This window comes from Euprymna scolopes, chromosome 26 (genome assembly GCF_053919585.1).
Source record: "Euprymna scolopes isolate OS-2025 chromosome 26, ASM5391958v1, whole genome shotgun sequence".
NCBI lineage: Eukaryota > Metazoa > Mollusca > Cephalopoda > Sepiida > Sepiolidae > Euprymna > Euprymna scolopes.
The window spans coordinates 43,123,155-43,142,467 of NC_136507.1; the positions used below are offsets into that span (position 1 = coordinate 43,123,155).

The window sequence follows — 19,313 nt, forward strand, 5'->3', positions numbered from 1 at the left end:
GTGGCCTTGTTTGCAAGTCCCTTGCTGGACTAAAAAGTCATCAGAGGAAAAAGCATAAATGAGTTTTATAAATATGGGTTGTCCGAACCTCATACGTCGAAAACGACGGGAGAGTCCATCATATATAACTCAATGTTTACATGTATATGTATAATGTTTGTGTGTTCCCTATAAAAAGTAAGGTTAGAGAATCTACTTAAAATCTAAGATTGTATTTTTGTGTAATATTTATCGAGGAAAATAATGAAAGTATTCTTGAATTTCTAAGTGCATAACTAATGTGCATAACCTCGTAAAACTATATCCTATCTTTTTGAAATTTAAATCATATATAGAAAATTTTCTGATGGAGGCGATTAAAGTGCTTCGAATTTCTACGCTACTCTAAATGTGTGAAATATCTACTGCTTAGTTCTTCATGGAAATAAATGTGTTATCTTATTTTAATGAAATTTAAACAATATATATAAGACACTAATTCAGAGTTTAATATTAATAATAATATTTCATCTTTATCTAACTATATTAGGGGCCAAAACAGTAAAAAGAAAGTAAAATGATATTATGAGTCTAGTGAAAAGGTACACAGTAGTGGTTCTCATTCAATCCTGAGTAACGTCAAGTCTTTGCTAGTATAAATATAATGTTTCTTTTACGAAATGGATCATATATTTCCTACCGGCCTATTCCTATTATTCATGGTACCACTTTTTGTTATTTTTTTTTTTTTTATTTCACTTTTACCATAACCACTATTATTTCGCCATATTATAAACGTTAATTATAATTTATATTTGAATTTTATTTTTTACTTATTCCATGCTTTGGCCCAAAATCCACCCTTGAAAATGATAACTAGCGAAAATGTTGACGTTTCTTTTACATAGATCGAAAGAATACCTCCCGATGATTATGTGTGTATTTGACACTGGGAATTAAACCTTCTACAAACGGGTATGAACATGTCATCTTCGCCAACCTTCATGCTATTCGATAAATGCTGTTACTGCGAAGAAAGTGCACTAATAATTATACATTCGCATCAGCTTCCAAAATCCTTGCACAAGTTCAACACCTTTCAACTTGCACTATGTACTTTAGATAGTTAGATATACAGAGACATCCTACCTTCGGTCTAGAATCAAGTGTAGTACATATGTGGTTTTATAGAGAAAGACATTATTCTCTCATACATTACCGCCTTCTTACTGGAGCGATAAGGATTTTTTTCTCTTGTTTCCGAATTTCGGAGTGAGTTTATTGCTTTTCGCCTGAGGCGCCCTCGCCAGAAAATATATACCGACAGAACGGGATAGGCTATTTTAAAACTGGACCAGATTGTCCCTTTTTGTAGTTTGCGACTATAAACTGATATTAAGCCTGACCTTACATCTACGGCTGACAGGTAAAGAAAACTATCATTCCAAACATTTTCATTTTTATCATGGATAAGTATTGCTTGTTTCATGGGGAGCCCTCATTCATAAAAGTGCCGGCGGAACTATACGGGTATTTGTACTTTATATCCACAGTGTCCATTTTAGGAAACTGTATTATACCCATATAAAAGACTTTGAATTTTATTAAAAACAGGTTACACTTATCTATCTTCTATCTATCTATATCTATACTCCTATAAATTCGTTTTTCTTTGGTGCATATTGTTATTCATATTAAAAACCCTCTTTTCTATTTATTTAAAAAGAAAATACAATTTTCTTATATATGGGTTGTGGAATTGCATTCACTAGTAAACGATCTAGCTAATTTGCATATTCTTTTAAACATTCATTTTAATTAATTCCATATTAGTGTTTTCGATTTTCTTATGGGATGATCATCTAGAGTTAACTATTACGTGTAATTATATTCATGCAGATATTCTACATGATTTATACTTGCATAATATTTGCGTAAAATCTTTACAGTAAACAAAAAATTGTTTCCATATATATTTATGTATACGTATATATTTTTCATTCCTCGCATTGTGATAGCCTTCTAAATCTCTACTACATACCTATCCCACACAATGCTTCAAGCAAACTACATATCAATCCTGTATATATGTTTGTTTAATCTATTAGTCTACCTATCTATCAATCTATAAAAGTGAAAGTGTCTGTGTGTCTGTGTACATTTCCCTACGTAATAACTCTCTCAATTTTAAGTTAATTTTAAGTCTACAGACTCGAAACTTGATATACAGAGTATTGAGATTTGGGAAAATCTTTGGGATCGGTTTTCGGCCGGAAATTTAGCTGTTAAGGGGTCAACGTTCAACGATTTGACCTTTGAGAACTCTACCAAACTCCTCCGACAATTTTGGGTCTAAACATTTGAAATTTTAGATATAGGTTTCTTGGACATGGATCTAACGTAATAACTTGATTTGAGCCCAAAACAATAAATGTTAAAAGGTCATAATAGGAGTCAAAGTTAAAAAAATTGACTTTTTTCCTTTTTTTTTTTTTTTTTTTTTTTTGCTCAATATGCACCTCAAAACACCCGGGCAACGCCGGGATTAAATGCTAGTATATCTATAAATGCCACTTTTAAATCGTGTATAAAGAAAACAAAACTACGAGAACAAAACGTTTTCACTTTATATATATATATATATATATATATATATATATATATATATATATATAGTAGTAGTAAGTTATAAAATGTATATAGCGATTAAGCTACACTGAATATTCTGCGTTTCATCCACTCTAGCTTATGCGCAAAGCCTGAAGAATCCTAGAGTGGATGAAACGCGGAATATTCAGTGTAGCTTAATCGCCATATGCATTTTATAACTTACTAACTAGCTCTACCTACGTATTGAGCACTTTTGAAGTAAATGCTTAAAGTTTACGCATAAATCTATACTTTTGTATATTAATTTTATGTAAGTAAATTAAGTAGTTATATATATATATATATATATATATATATATATATACATATGTATATATATATATATTAGTAATAAATCAAGCTTGAAAATTAAATTTTTAATGATTAGACAAACCTATCAGGATAAAGGCTCTACCTGATTAAGAAGTGCAAAAATTAGTTAAAAGGACAAAAAATAAAGTTACATAGAAACTTTATTGCATTATGAAGTCAATAAAGGTTACAGAATAGGGAAGATAGGAGAAACCTCTTTAAATCATGGCATTTCAATGCTAAATGCTTCTCGTCCAAAGATGAGACAAGGCCAGCATTATACAATTATAGGGGTAAAAAGACAACACCAACTGTAAAATCATTCAGATTAGAAATGGAAAAAATTGGGGAGGGTGCATAATATGACGGCAATATAAGAGATAATGGAAGAAAGAAGCATTAAAGTATAAAGAAATAAAAACAAATTATTTTTTTTAATTTTTAAAAACGCTTTCTTTAAATAAAATTTAAGAGTTTAGAAAATGTTTTAATTTTAGAGAATTTAAACAATTTTAAAAAATTTAAGCAAATTAAACTAAAATCCTCAACAGAAGAGGACCATATAAAAACGATAAACAACCACAGAATTCGCGCATAAGCCTGACGAATCCTAGAGTGGATGAAACGCCGAATATTCAGTGTAGCTTAATCGCCATATATATTTTATAAATTACTATATATATATATATATATATATATATATATATATATATATATATAGTGCAAAATTTTGTTGAAAATTGAAAGACTCACGTTTTCATTTTTATAACCTTCGTTTATTTCCTACACATAGAGAGAGAGAGAGAAAGAAAAAAGAAAGAGAGGCAGAGACAGAGAAAGATAATTAATTCTAACTTTGATATTGGCTGATAATCATGTTTTACAAGAATTACAAAGTCTAAGTATTTTACAAAATTAGACTACATTATGATTTCATAATAAATACGTCCCTCTCTTTCTCTCGTTTTCTCTTTCTTTCTATTTTTTTTTTACATCACAACATACACTTTTTTGCACCTTCTTTTTCTCTCTATTTCCCTCCCTCCCTCTCCTTATCTCTATCTCTCTTTCTTTTTCCTTCTCCTTTCTATTTCTTTCCCGACTCTTGGTTCCCCTCTCTCTCTCTCTCTCTCTCTCTCTCTCTCTCTCTCTCTCTCTCTCTCTCTCTCTCTCTGTATATATATATATATCACACACACACACACACACACACACACACACACATACGTTTGCACTTTCTTCATTTCTCTGTTACTTCTTTCTTTCTGCCTTTATTGCCTTTCTTATAAAAGGGTGGCGTATGACGCAAACACAGTACTTATGCTTAGAGTTATGAGGTGAGAGGAATGGAATGATGTAAATATAATTACTTACTTCATTCCATTCCTCTCACCTCATAACTCTTAACATTAGTACTGTGTTTGCGTCATACGCAACCTTTCTTTAATCTAAAATAATAATCCAGAATTTAAGTGTGCACGATGACAATCAAACCCTCGGAGTTATAGCAACAATTGCGTTGTATTTTTAATATGATATAATGTCGTCAATTAAAACGTAATTAAATCAACTTAAGGTAATGAAAATTTGTTTAACAATTTTCTCTTCTTTCTTTCTTTTTTTTTTCGCTTCACGCTTTTATTTTCCTTTTTCTCATCTTTTCTACTTCTTTTAGGGCTACCTTCCTTTTTTTTTCCTTTTCTTTTCTCCTCCCGGCTAGAATGGCGACCTTCTTTACGTCATAAAACCATACCACGTGACATGGACAAAATAAATAATTGGCTGATAAGGCTTGCATGCAACAAGTTGCACTCATATAATGGTGAGAATTTTTTTGTTGTTTAAATGGGTGTCAAGGAGAAATTAAAGTTTTTGTTCTCATTAAATTCTTCTACCTCTCTCGTGCGAAGGACATTCTCTCTCTCTCTCCCTCTCTCTCTCTCTCTCTCTATATATATATATATATATATATATATATATATATATATATATATATATATGACTTGTCGTTCGTCCTTCAAGTTAAAAAAAAAAAAATGTAACAAAGCAAAAACATGAATTTTTGAAGATTAAAGTTAACAAAGATTCTTATAAAGAAAAACACTTTTTCAACGATAGCAAAAATAAAAAGCTTCACACAAAAAATAAATAACTTTGCCTTACACACATCACTCAATAAATCCAGGCCCTAACATAAACCTATCACCACTAATTTTAAAAAAGAAGTTTACGATTTATATAAAGCATTAGCCTTCAGATAGCACATGGAGACATTTGAGCTTAATCGGATTATTAGTTTACAAATTACAATCATTAAATGGAAAGCACTGTTGCAAATATTTGGAAATAATGGAAAAATCGAAATTTCGTGTGTTGATATGACATTGTTTTCTGATGGGGGAAAATATTATTCAAACAAAGACTTAATAAGTATTATTTTAACTCTGTTCCGTTAGAAACAACACTTAAGAGATAGCATGTTGACTTTAATCGTGATCGTACAGGCATCAATGATTCTGAACGCTCAGGTTGCCCCCTCCATTCTAAAATCAAGATCGTAAATTGAAGTTGTATGCGATAACAAGGAATAGAAGATATTAGGAGGAATGTATTCAACATTTTGCATTAAAATTCGTTGATAAGAAAGCTATTCAAAGTGGTGTTTACTGTCAAAAACAATGCGTCTGCGATTTAGAGCGTTGTTTGCAACTTTTTTAATCCTATAATAAAGACTTTTGCATTAATATGTGACAATGGGTGAAACATTGATCAACCCTTTCACCCCGGGATCAAATCGTCAGTCAACTGAGTCAACAGCAGTCGATGAAATTGTCTGCTGATATTTGCGTCTTTGGTCGGTTTTAACGATTTTCATCTACTTCTGATCACATCGAAGACGCAAACAGCAGTAGGTAGGATGTTGTGTCCCGTATTTTGAGCTGTGCAACGTTTTTTGTTCACCGATTGCTTCGAGAAAGGAAGAACCACTAATAGCGAATCTTATATAGCATTATTACTGCATTTAAAGGAAAATCGCAAGTTGATAATTAAGATGGCAAAACTACATAAATTGCACTTCAGATTTCTTCCGCAATGTATGACCCTAAAAGAACATTACGTTAATGATTAGAGTCGATTTTTGGTAAGATAATAATATATGGATGTTTCTATTATCTGATGAGGATGATTTTATAGCTAAGAAAAGGGCAGTTATAATGCGGTAGTATGCGGATGTAATATGCTAGATTCCTTACACTACTAATCTGTCCAATCGCTTTATTGCAAATTAGTAAAATATCAATATTTCACTAAATATACGTGACAAAAATATTTAAATTGTATCGTCAAATGACTAATTTAAGGTTAGTTATTTCCCAAATTTTTAATCAAATTTATGCGATATTTAAGAAGTTATAATATTTTTGTGACGTATATGTAGTGAAATATTGATATTTTACTAATCTGCAAGAAAACGATTGACACAGTTTACATTCTTCCTCACATTCCTTACAATATTATAGACACAAATCGGAGCTGGTATTGGAAAGTGAATAAATAAAATTTTCTTCTATATAGAACTATAAACAGACAAGCACACACTAGCAAGAAGACCGGGTGGTATAATAGTTAACAAGAATTAAAAAAAAAACTATCAAAATACAGATTTCGCTGTACCAGCAGTCTGCAATGTGAAGCTAAAGTGGAAAGAAAAACTATGTAAATACATAGAGATTACTATAGAGCTAAAGGGAATATGAAAGCTAGAGATAACGGTAATGGCAGTAATTGCGATATTAGGGAAAGTTCAGGAATTCGCTACCGATCAACTTCTCATTACCTCCCTTGATAACAGGACCATTGCCAGCACCCTCAAAATGCAAACCCTTAAGGTTTAACGCTTGAGGGCACATTTGTGGCCTTTGGTGTAGTTTCAACAGAAGGCCAAATCATACCATCTCACATCTTCGAAGTCGGCTTGAAAATCAACACCAAAGAGTACGTGGGTGTGCTGAAGAATGTGGTGATTCCATGGTGCAACCAGGTGGCCGCTGCCAGACCCTGGGTGTGGTAGTAGTTCTCGGCGCCGGCTCACAAGTCCAAAGAGACACAGGCTTTGCTTCAGAATGCTACGACTTAGTACCCTTCTCTCACTGATCCCCTCCTCTTCCGACCTAAACCCACTGGAGTACTTCGTTTGGTCATATCCGTATTCAAAAAACATTACCCTCTAATATTTCATAGACGTTCGCTGCCGTATTGGTAGCATGAAAAGCATTTAAATTGCCAAATTTTCTTCGTGTATATCGATATTAGCAATGGGTGGTACTTTGACAGTACATGGATCGTGTTATTTTTTTCGATAGGATTTCCGAGTTAAATTCTATTGTCACAGTATCTTTGTTTATTTAATTGTTAGATGAACGCATATAATAGTTAACATGTTACCAACGTAATAACAGACGCTCGACTGAGATTCAATTCATGTAAAAGATTCACACCAAACACTCGTCTATTTACAACCTTTGTAAAAACCTCCCCTACTCTAGATCTGTGCTTAAAACTAAAAAAATTCCATAAGCACAATACCGCATGTCTATTTCCCAACTGACTATAACATCGTCGTTTTCATTTGTGCTAAAGTAATAAAATCTGTACCCTTTTTATTTTGTTTAAAATTTTTAAAGGCGAATTTACATCCTGGAAAAAAAATTGAAAATATTTTTATCTCCAATTTTATTGTGAAAATGTTCTTGTGCCTTGCACCACTCAATAAAAACTATCATGTGTTATGGAGTGAATCTATAGGCACTTTATCGTTTTCCGACACTATAAGGTTTATACAGTATGTTGCATTGGTTCATCAGCGTACCCTTTGCAGGTTAAGGTTTAAAAGACAGAATAAATTACATTTTTTTAATTTAGTTGTTCGACAAACCCTGATAATATTCAAAACGTCCTCATTATTTCTTTCTTTTAGTTCTACTCACTTGACCTTAATATCGTTTCACGCGGTTTAAACTTGTGTATTCCACCCAGAACTGCGAAATGTGAAGAAATATACTCTGAATTCGAAGTCTTTTTTTGCTGAATTAACAAGACTCCACATATTTCGGACTCTAAAGTTAGTGACCTCAAAGCGAAATAAAATGACTTCGTTTATTCTTACTCTGGTACACATGTATTGTTTTGTGAATTTAATTAGCAGAATGAATTAAAGCGCTTCGTCACAATAATTCCTCAGTTGTCAAAAAACATGACAAAGGATAAGGAGTTGTCATACTTCATAATTAAGATTATTATGTTAATAAAATAAACATTCTGATGAGCACCTCTAAATTTGTTCAGTTAGATCGGTTAGATACACATGATTTTACTACATCTATTGAGACTAAATGGGCAAGAGTTGAGCTTTTCCCGCTACCATTTTTAATTTGATTAGACTATTTGTTCCTATCTCTATGATCTGCCTAAAACCCATGGGGCGAGAAACCGTTATGCCCTATATTATCCAAGATAGTTTTCTCAACATAAGTAACCAAATGGTTTGACACTGTTTTGGAACCAGTTTTGGAATACTATGATTCATTTTGTATTAAAGATATATTTATATTTTTGGATTTTATACAAAAACTAGCATGGGTGCCCGGCGTTGCCCGGAGGTGTGTGTTGAGAAAAAATAATGAGGAAGTAGGAAGACAGGCTCGAACCCGTATCACGAAGGAGAAAAAGAACGGGAAAAAACGTGATGCCTTTGCTGTTACGACCACCGCCAAACCGTAAGTGACGTAGGTTTAAATTAAGGCTACACAATCGAAAAGAGGGGATGACTTTCGAAAATATCGGCGAAAAAAGCGACCCCTCCCTGTAGAAAAGTACCCAGTTGAGGGTGAAGAAATTAATGTTTTTAGCCAATTTTTCGGTATTTGTTGTCTGAAGGGTCAAGCTTCAAAACGATACTGCTCTTGTGAAAATCTGTCGCCTCTGTCGAAAGTTTTAGGCAGACATGCAAACATACCTACATAGATTTATATATTTGTAGCTCAAATTTTCGACCCAAACCGATTAAAAAGCGTTTAATCTATCTCTGAATACCCTTTATGTAAAATTTCAAATATTTAGACCAGAAATTATCCTTAGATATTTGGTAGAGACCGCAGAGATCAAAAAAAATTTTTAACTTTGACCCCTATTATGACTCCTTAACATTTATCGTTTTGGACTCAAATCAAGTTATTACGTTAGATCCCTGTTCAAGAAACATGTATCTAAAATTTCAAGTGTTTAGACCCAAAATTGTCGGAACCAATCACATAGATTTTCGCAAATCTCAGTATCTCATATCAAATTTCGAGTCTGTAGACTAAAAATTGACAGAGTTATTGCGTAGGGAAATGTACACAGACACACAGACACGTTCACTTTTATAGATATATAGATAGATAATTCCTATACTGACAGATTTATATGTTCTTTAGTTATGTTAAATCTTTGTATCTGCGTTCTCCTTCTAGAGGCGATTAATGCATATGTACAGATGTCTTACATCGCAGTCAACTACATACTCCTATTCCCGAAAGTATTAATGAAATTCGCCACGATGTCAGTTGAATTCAGTTTTAACAAGATTATGTACTAAAGTATGAGTCCTCCTGTGAGACGGTCATTGGTTAACATCTTTCTAAGTTTTCATGTAAAAGTTATGTTATTTGGTTTTAAAAGACCAGACATTTGCTTTCGTTATGTTGACGACACCTTTTGTTTGTTCAACAGTGAGACGGAAGCGGACGTTTTCTTTTTTCCATCCATCAACGAAATTCCTCCAGCTCTCAAGTTTACTTTAGATAAGGAAACCCGTTATTTTTTTTCTATTTTTTTATGTGTCGCTTGTAAAGATTTCTCTGATTTTATTACTTCGGTATACTGGAAACCAACTTTTAGTAGTCTGTATATTCGTTGGGGTTTATTGTGTTCCAAAAAATAAAAGCTCAATTTAATTAAAACCCTTACTCATAAGGTCTTAATTATTTGTTCGAAGACCAGGCCGGATGACAAAATTAAATTCATTAGTAAGTAACAGTGGCACTCCATTAGACATTGTTGAGTTTACTATTAAAATTATAATTTCAATATTTTATAAAACTAAACAGCTTCTGTGAACAAATATCCTATTTATCTCCTCTTTACTTTAGCTAATAAACGAATGATGGATTTGTACCAAAATCTCTTTGTCTATTCGTATGTTACTTGGCTTCGAATACTGGAGTTGTTTTTTCTATTTGGCCCATTTTTACGTCTATTTGAACCAGATGTTCTCTTCCTGCGATAATTATTCTATCATTTATTTAAATGTAGTTGTGGTTTACACTATGTGGAAGGGCTAAGATAAAACTTCCGAGTTTAACAACACGTTCCCACAAAAATCCATGAGGCGAATTATCTAGTATCAGATGTTATGAATAATACATACGATTCTTCCATCGCTGAACATCTTATAAATAACTGGTCCTGTGCATTTAATTTTCTTGTGACTTATTCTTCATTTTCAGTCTCAATAGTCAGCCTTTTTAAACAAAGAGAAAATATCGGACTTAATGTGATTTCTCTTTGATTTTGTCTTCTCTTTCCCTCGCTATAATCTCCATATCGTTATAATGTAATTCTAATCTCGATCTAACTTTGTTTAACGAAGTCCGAAACCGGTTAGCTAGCCCTTTCAGTCTTTTTATTTTTAAATTCATCATGTTTAAAGATAATTATGGTCTTTATATAGCCATAATGTGGTTGTGTGTGTGGATAAAATACCTGGTATATTATAAAATGAAATGCCATGGAGACAAGATTATAAAAATGGCAAAAGGAAAAGCAAATTAAACATTACAAGAAATTGTCAAAAAGACGATATTTGTCGATTTCGTTCGGATCGATAAATGTTTTAAGAAAAGTCACATTTTCTGAAGACGTCCGTTGATCGAAACGAGATCGTTTTTGATGACTTCTTCCTCCGTTTCAATTGTTTTTCTTTGTGTAAGCTTTTTGTGTGTATGTGTGAATGAGAGAGAGATTTAAGTGGATAAATTACAGAGTTACGTTTCCCGACTTTAAAATGCCGCCTGTCCTTAATTTTATGTCAGATTATTTTTATATGCGTCCAAACATCTTTAAAATATGCCCTGTTCGTCCCGACTTAGCTTGAAATATCTTTTTTAACGCTAAACGCATAGATTGAATTGACGCATCTTATAAGTTTCTTTTTATTTGTTTTTATTATTAATCATCCTTAACTCTCCCCCCCTCTCTCTCTCCCTCTCTCTCTCTCTCTCTCTCTCTCTCTCTCTCTCTGTCTCTCTCTATATATATATCTTCTTTTGTTATTAAATAAATGAACTTTTTTCTAACCACGAAGAAAATAGGAAGTTTATAACTTGACAGTTCGTTTAAAAGTGAACTTACTCTTCAAAATCTCATAGATAATTACTTCGACATTTTCCCAGTAGATCGGCTGACGTTTTTTTAAGTAGGTGGGTTAGTTGGTTAAAACATGGCCCGAACCAGTCGAGAAATGTCAGTTCAGAGTTGGGGATGTGAAAGGTTTTAGTGTAAGTGTCGCCGAGATGATGCTGCAGATGATTATTGTGTGTGTGTCCCGAGGCTGGAAAGACAAGCTTTTCTGGGGATTTTGTTTGTTTGCATACTTCAGTCTGGTGCAGTGAACAAGCAAACTGCAACACATTTCTTCGTCGGTCTTGTCTTGCAAACCTCCTCAGCTAATGGATGCGCTTTTTAAGGAAGTCGTCGAAAACGTTGCTCCTGTCACGGATTTGCAGATCCACGAAGACACTAGCGATGATGAGGAAGACTTGGAGACCTTGAAAATTGTTGAAAAATCTGACGATTTCAAAAATCGAGAAGATATCACTGAAGGTCAAGATACCGATACGCCTGAAGTTTGTCAGGAAGAATATCACAATGTTAGACTGCGGAAAGGTAAGGACGTTTTATTATTGAGCAAAACAAACGAAAAACATCATCAAATTGAGCATTTTTAGAAGGAAACATGCATTTCTATAAGGTCTTATGTCTGTCGGTTAATAAGTTTGAAATGGCATGATAGACCAGCGAAAATGCTATTTCAAACTTCGATTTGACAGACCGACGAACATGTTAAATTTGATATAGCATTTTTGTCTGTCACACTTAAGTTTTAAATTGTATTTATAAAAGGCTCGGCCGTTGATTGGTCTATTATTCTGTCACATTTAAAGTTAAATAGCATTTTCATTGTTAAACGCACATGTTTAATGGGCTAATTTTAAGAATGTACTTTTCTTATTGCGACTCTTTCAAAAGAGTCAGATCAAATGGTACCTCTTTTCGAATCCATCAGCATTGGGTGTGTAGGAATCATAGAAACCCCGCGGAAAGGATTGTATTCAAAACTGCAATACTGTGGAGGTGGTCTTAGTTTGATTTTTGTCCCCTTATATTTAATTATAGATGGAAGATTTATATAGAGTCGCTTTTATCAGTAACAACACATATGTGCTTCTCGATTCACAATGTATTATTCTTTGATAAAATAAATATCCTTGTAGAAAACAGATAAGAAAGATTATAAGTTTTATTATAATTTAAATTTTAATATTCCGAGCAATCACACGCTTTTTATCAAAAAATGTATTTTGAGTGAATATGACGGCGTTATGAAAAAAAATCCGTGATTTCCGACCATTTTTGGCTAATTTTGGGGTAATTTTGACCCATTTTGGACTCTGAGATACCCTAAAAAGCCCTATACTTGTGGGATAGCCAATGGGAATGTTAGATTTAATGATACAAATGCATTTATAGTCAAAAAATGCACCCTGTGGCTTTCAATAAATGATTAAGTGTGTTCGTGGGCGAAATTTGGGCCATTTTCATGCGTCGACGCGGTCAAATCACATTTGGGGCCAGCGACCCTCCAATTTTGACCCGTTTTGACAAAATTACTTGTTCCCATCTATTTACATATAAATGAAGGTAATAAGCCACTTTTGGCATTTATTTGAAAAATTTTGTTTCTATAGCCTACCCCTATTTATATGTTGACAAATTGATGTTATATACACACATGATAATGAATCGAGATTATACATACATGAAAAAATACGCATTTGTGAGTGTATCTACACAATTATGACGACACACGACGCGTATATATCATACATATATAATTATGACTGTATATATCCTGTATGTAAGTGAATTTAGAAAAAATATAGGTATTCACCCAAATTAAAAATAATAAAATTCAGTAAAATAAATAAAATAAACAAAAATTATGATTGTGAACTGATTCTTTCATTTGGTCATTGAAACTTACCTCTGTGTGTGTGTGTGTGTGGGGGGGTCCAAAAGCAAAGCTTCCTATTTTTTATTCAAAATGTTGAAGAGTTATGAAAATGGGAGTGGTACCATTAAAACGAGCGACCTTTTGTGTTCCAGAAGTTATTTTTCTACATCATTCTCAATGCACTTTTGCCATGAAGTCAATGACGTATCGCTGCTGCTAATGCACATCCATGATAGGGGTTGCTTTTTTAGTATCTTACTCTTCAATATATGCAACAGAGATATTAAACTTTAAGGACATGAATGTATAAGTTCCATCATAACAATGCTATTAGCAATCCCCTCTAATCTATTCGGGCGGGAAAAAATAGAAGGTATTATTTTGGAACTTGCTCGTTGAACCTTTTATTAGCATTTTTATAATATCACGTAATTTACAAGTTTTCATTTTTATCTTCGCCGTTTATTTATTTACGTAACATTTTACTCCCTTTCTCTGTTGTAGATTTTTCTTTATTTATGTCCTTTATTTATTTACGTAATTCTTCCATTCTCCATTTATGCAGCTACTCTTACCACTCTTCCAATTTCACTCTACCCACGACTTCCCCTCCTCTCGTCACTTCTCGTTTCATTCACTCTTTCTATTTCTATGTAAAACAATCCATGTGCAAACAAATATGATTATCAGAGTTTTAGTTTTATTATATAGATGACGTCAATTGTAAGTGATAAAACTGTAGTATATTTGCAAAAAAAAAAGTGCTTCATTAGTTTGATTAATAGCAGAAGTGAGTTGTTATTATTTGGACTTCTATCGCTTTCTTCTGTAGTATTTTTCGCTAAACCACTATAGAAAATAAGCAAGAAATTATAACAAGCAATTTAAATCATTCGATTCTTTTCATTTTAATTAATTTGTTTTAATCATCTAAAAACACAAGATCTGCTATGAATGAATGATTGCAAACAAGTCATTGAACTGCTGTTTAATCTGTAGTACGTAGAAAGGGGTTCATACTTTTCCCAATTGTATTTGAAGACAATAGGATTCAAACTCGTTTTGCCTATTCCATAATACATATATATGGAATACCATAATTTTCGCCAGTAATCGATTAAAATGCTATTCGTCTTCAATAATACGTTTAAAAATCTTCATTTATCTCTTTGGACTATATAGTATACTTGTAGTATTATCTGTTCTCATATTACGCATCATTTTTTCTGTCTTCGTTCAATAAAAGAGAAATCCTTCTAGACTGAGGGGATTTATATTTTGTCTCAATCCAGAGTAACACATTTTAGAAAGCTAGATTTTTCTCACATTAATAACTGATCTTGTTTAACTGTGTGGCGGCAACTCGCCAGGAACTCATTTCTAAAGATGATATAATTTTAGAATCGAATAACACAAAGAAGGGGTTGGTGTGTCGTGATGATTGCATTTACCTTAAATCATAAATATTCATGATTTTACATAAACATTTTTTATGTCAACAAGTGTAATTCACAGTTGAATGTTGAACATTAAGAAACCAGAACCTTTGAATTATCTAATGGACGTATTCACCCGGAGCCGTATGTTTTACGGTGCGTTTATTCAATCTTCACGTTCATGCTGTTTGATATTGAAGCGTAACGGAACGCCTAACCTATTTTCGGAGTGTGACTAATTGTTTTGCAACGATCTATTTTACACATTAATTCGAGGTTGATAACTTATTTTGAAAAACTAAAGTGCGAAAGAAATAAAAACCGTTGCAGAGGATATGATATGATTAAATGTCAGAATGACAAAGTCTACATATATATATATATATATATATATATATATATATATATATATATATATATATATATATATATATAATGAATTCGTTTTATTCAACAATTGTTAATACAATAAAAAAAATAATTGTTTGTAAAGATTGGAAGTTCAATGAGTTTAAGAAAACCTCCTGTTATTCCTGTAAAATAAAAGTTGAGTATATGTGTTTATTTCTTTCATATACTTGTGCGTTAGGAAGGAATTGAACAGAGATGTTCATTTAGGGTGGCGTCGTTTACGTTTACATGTGCGTAAAATTAACATTTATGAAAATAGTGTGCCTTTGTTTTATTAATGAGAGAATGTATTCTATTAATTTCGACTGGTGCTACGTATGTTCACATGCGTATATCAATTGTGTGTATGCGTCTGTTTAACAGCGTGTATTTATATGCTGCCGTTGTGTTTAGTAGTCGATGAGAGTCTCAAAGGATCCGAGCGTTTTCTTTTCTTTTAACGGTTAATTTTTAAAAAAAATGTTTTGAACGCTGCTAACTCAATTTCTTTCACTACAGTTTGCAATTTGGAGACGGAAGTGTTTTTGTGGAGATAAGTGATTTCAATTTTAATCATACTTTTTATTTTATATTAAAATATTAATAACTCCATTTTATTTCAGTATTTAATTTGTGTATTTCTGTTTTATTAAATGCTAGCTTTTTTTTCTCGTACATTAATGTTTATTTATCTACCGAGTTGATTGCAAAAATAGATTACGAATTGTACTCATTTTTAGTTCGTGAGAGAGGAATCTATCACCATACTTTCCCTTAAACACGTCTGTTGGACTTTTATTAAGTACAATACTTAATGATTTTTTTGATTTTTTGATTTTTTTTTTTTTTAATGGAGAGTAGAAAACGCATTGTGGATGCGTTATCGGCAGCTCCTGTTACTCTCGCTTCTTCTTATTTGTCCCTCAGTCCTCATTTTTAATGAGTGATTTTTCTGACAAAGGGAGAAGAAAAAGCTGTTTTCTAGGTTGGCAGTATTTTGTGAGAACAGTTGGCAGAGATGGCGGAAATTTTCTGTTTCTATGTCTATCCTTGTAGCCATGTCACTAGTAAGGGTGCTGGAGGTAAACGTTTTGTCTGGGCTGACGTTATCCGCCTGATAGTCAGGGACCCGAACCTTGGATTAACCACTAAGGAGGCTGTCCTATCAGCAGGTGCAAAGTACTGGGGCTGCTGTATTGCCATTTGGTGAATGGATTCTGGACCATGCAGTAGCTTCTGGTGGGGCCTCTCGATGCCATACTAGTGGGTAATTGTTACGGCTTTACCTTATCATTAGCTACAAATAAAAAAAAAATTCTTCATTTCTTTTTCTCTCTTAGTTTCCCCTCTCTGTCCTGCTCTAAGTAAATCTGACGACCTAGTCCACAAATTTCAAAATTTCATCATGACAAGTTTCAAGAAAAAATACACGATTAAACCCGGTTCTCCAACTTCAAACGTAGACCCCTACTACCATGTCTCCTTCTCCAACATCAGGGGTCTACGTTCTAACCTTCCAGAGGTTGAAACCCAATTACAGGAAACTAAACCAGATCTTTTATTTTTAAGTGAAACTGGCATTGGACAGGCTATTTCCCTAGAAGAGTTCGCAATTAAAGGATACTCTAACTTAACTTCTAAATCTGACCCCCAAGATCGCCATGGGCATGGAATATGTGCCTATATTAAAGATAGCTTTCCATGTGGTAGGGACATCTCCAGGGAAGATCCTAACTTACCCTATATGTGCTTCCGGGTTGCTTTAGCTCACACTACGGCATTTTTATTTACTCTCTATCGCCCCCACAACAGAGGAGTTACTATCTTTAAAAGCATATCTGAGAAAATTTACCAAGTCCTATCTGCTTATCCTTCAGCTAACATTCACGTATGTGGAGACTTCAATGTTCACAACGTCGAATGGTTGACCCACTCAAACAAGACCGATGATGAGGGGAGGTTCTGTCATGATTTCTCCATTGCCTATGACCTCACTCAGATTGTTCAGGAACCCACCCGTGTGCCCGACAATGACGGCCAGTATGCGAGCCTACTAGACCTTTTTCTCACAACTTGCCCTGAACTATGTTCAGTTTCTGTTCTGTCGCCTCTTGGATCTTCCAACCACTCTGTTGTATCAATTAAGATAAAAATGAAATGTAATAAGTCCCCAGACGTACCTCTCCATCGTACAGTATATCGATACACTAAGGCTGACTGGGATAGCTTCCGTACATTTATAACTGATCTACCTCTGCATTCCATATTTAAAAAGGATGTGTCCTCTATAGTATTAGACCTGACGGAATGGTTAATTGTAGGTATTGACCGTTTCATACCCTCGAAAAAGTTTCAGCAAAAACCTAACAGCCAGCCATGGTTCTCTCCAGAATGTGCTGCTGCCATTGCGCACAGAAATCACTTTTTCCACTGTTTCCAATGTAATAGATGTATGGAAACTAAAGCCGCTTTCAGTACTGCCAGCAACCATTGTAAGAAAGTAATAAAGAACGCAAGATGGTTGTATGCTCAATCTGTTAAGTCCAAAGTAGCTGAGCAGCGGCTTGGTTCCCGCCAGTTTTGGCAAATAGCAAACAGAATTCTGAACAGGAGCGTGTGCTCCATCCCAACTATCATCAATGGACCTGAGGTAATCTTGTCAGCATCAGACAAAGCCAAACTCTTTGTCAAGAACTTTGCAGCTAATTCTACCTTTTGCGATCAAGGCCGCCAACCCCCAATATTTCCTCCTGTATCTGAAAACACACTATGTGATATACGTATATCTGTACGTGATGTTGCCAAGCTAATCAAAAACCTTGATTCCAGTAAAGCAACTGGCCCGGACGGTATTCCAATTATAGTACTCAAAAAACTTCAACCTGAACTAGCGTCCATACTTACAAAACTATTTAAACGTTGTCTTAAGGAGAATAGTTTCCCATCTCCCTGGAAAATTTCATCAGTATGCCCTGTATTTAAGAATTCAGGTGATCGCTCATCCCCCTCTCAGTACAGGCCAATAAGTCTCCTGTGCGTCATGAGTAAGTTGCTGGAATCTGTGTTAAATACAGAAGTAATCAACCATCTCAACAAAAATAACCTTCTTAGTGACACTCAATATGGTTTCCGTTCTGCTAGATCTACAGCAGATGTGCTTACAGTTATATCTCATAGGATTAGCAAATCTCTCGACGGAGGCAACCTTTCTAGGGCAATTGCTCTTGACATATCTAAGGCCTTTGATAGGGTATGGCATAAAGGTTTACTTCATAAGATCTCTAGCTATGGTATAGCTGGAAATGTCTTCTCAATTATTAAATCATTTCTTTCTGATAGGTTCATAAGAGTAGTAGTTGAGGGGCAAAAATCAGAAGCCCACAGTATTAATGCCGGTGTCCCTCAGGGGTCCATCCTGGGCCCAACTCTTTTCCTGATCTACATTAATGATCTTCCAAATCACATCCTTACATCATTTGTAGACATTTATGCTGACACTACCATTTATGGTAGCACATCTAAGACAGTAAACGACCAAGTTCTCTCCAATTCTCTCTCCTCTGATCTTGAGCATGTAGTACAATGGGGAAAGGAGTGGCTGGTTACTTTTAATGCATCTAAAACCAAGCTTCTCTCTTTACATCATCAACATTCTGATCCCCATCTGGAATCAATTGAAATGAATGGCTCTCGTCTTCAGGAGGCCTCAAGTTTTGACAAGCTTCTGGGCTTGACTATTACTCATGATCTTAAATGGAACATGTACATCAAATCTGTTACCAAGGCCGCTGGAAAAATGGTCGGATCCTTCTATCGATCCAGTAGATATCTCACTGCTGATACAATTCTCTATCTATATAAGAGCCAGGTACGTCCAAGGATGGAATACTGTTGCCACATCTGGGCAGGAGCTGCTAGAAAGGACTTGGCTTGCCTTGATAGAGTTCAAAATAGACTTCGTAGCCTCGTAGGAGATGTCCTTTTCTCTTCCTTGCAACCTCTATCTCACAGAAGAGATGTTGCGAGTTTGTCTCTGATGTATCGTTATTTTCATGGAAAGTGTTCGACTGAGCTTCAATCTATGGTCCCCCCTCGCCAAACTTTCACAAGAAACACTCGTCTAGCTGTAAACACTATCAATAATTACCCCCACTCTTTATCTGTGCCTAAACCTAAACGTAGATTCCATGAACATAGCTTTTTTATTAGAACTA

The 19,313-nt window shown here is 34.1% G+C and overlaps 1 protein-coding gene across 4 annotated transcripts in view; it reads left to right on the forward strand.

The window, feature by feature from the left end:
• Positions 1-19,313, forward strand: part of LOC145248001 (inward rectifier potassium channel 2-like) — a 63,462-nt gene that overhangs the window by 37,957 nt on the left and 6,192 nt on the right. Inside the window, exons 1-2 of one of the 4 annotated variants that reach the window (XM_080109685.1) lie at positions 4,362-4,516; positions 4,616-4,762. The exons of 1 other annotated variant lie outside the window; for it this stretch is intronic. In XM_080109685.1, the coding sequence (XP_079965811.1) occupies positions 4,702-4,762 (61 nt within the window). In that variant the 5' untranslated portion in view covers positions 4,362-4,516; positions 4,616-4,701. Of the gene's footprint in view, positions 1-4,360; positions 4,517-4,615; positions 4,763-11,328; positions 11,926-19,313 lie in introns of those variants that run through there. 2 more of the 4 variants (XM_080109687.1, XM_080109684.1) reach the window with 2 other exon arrangements.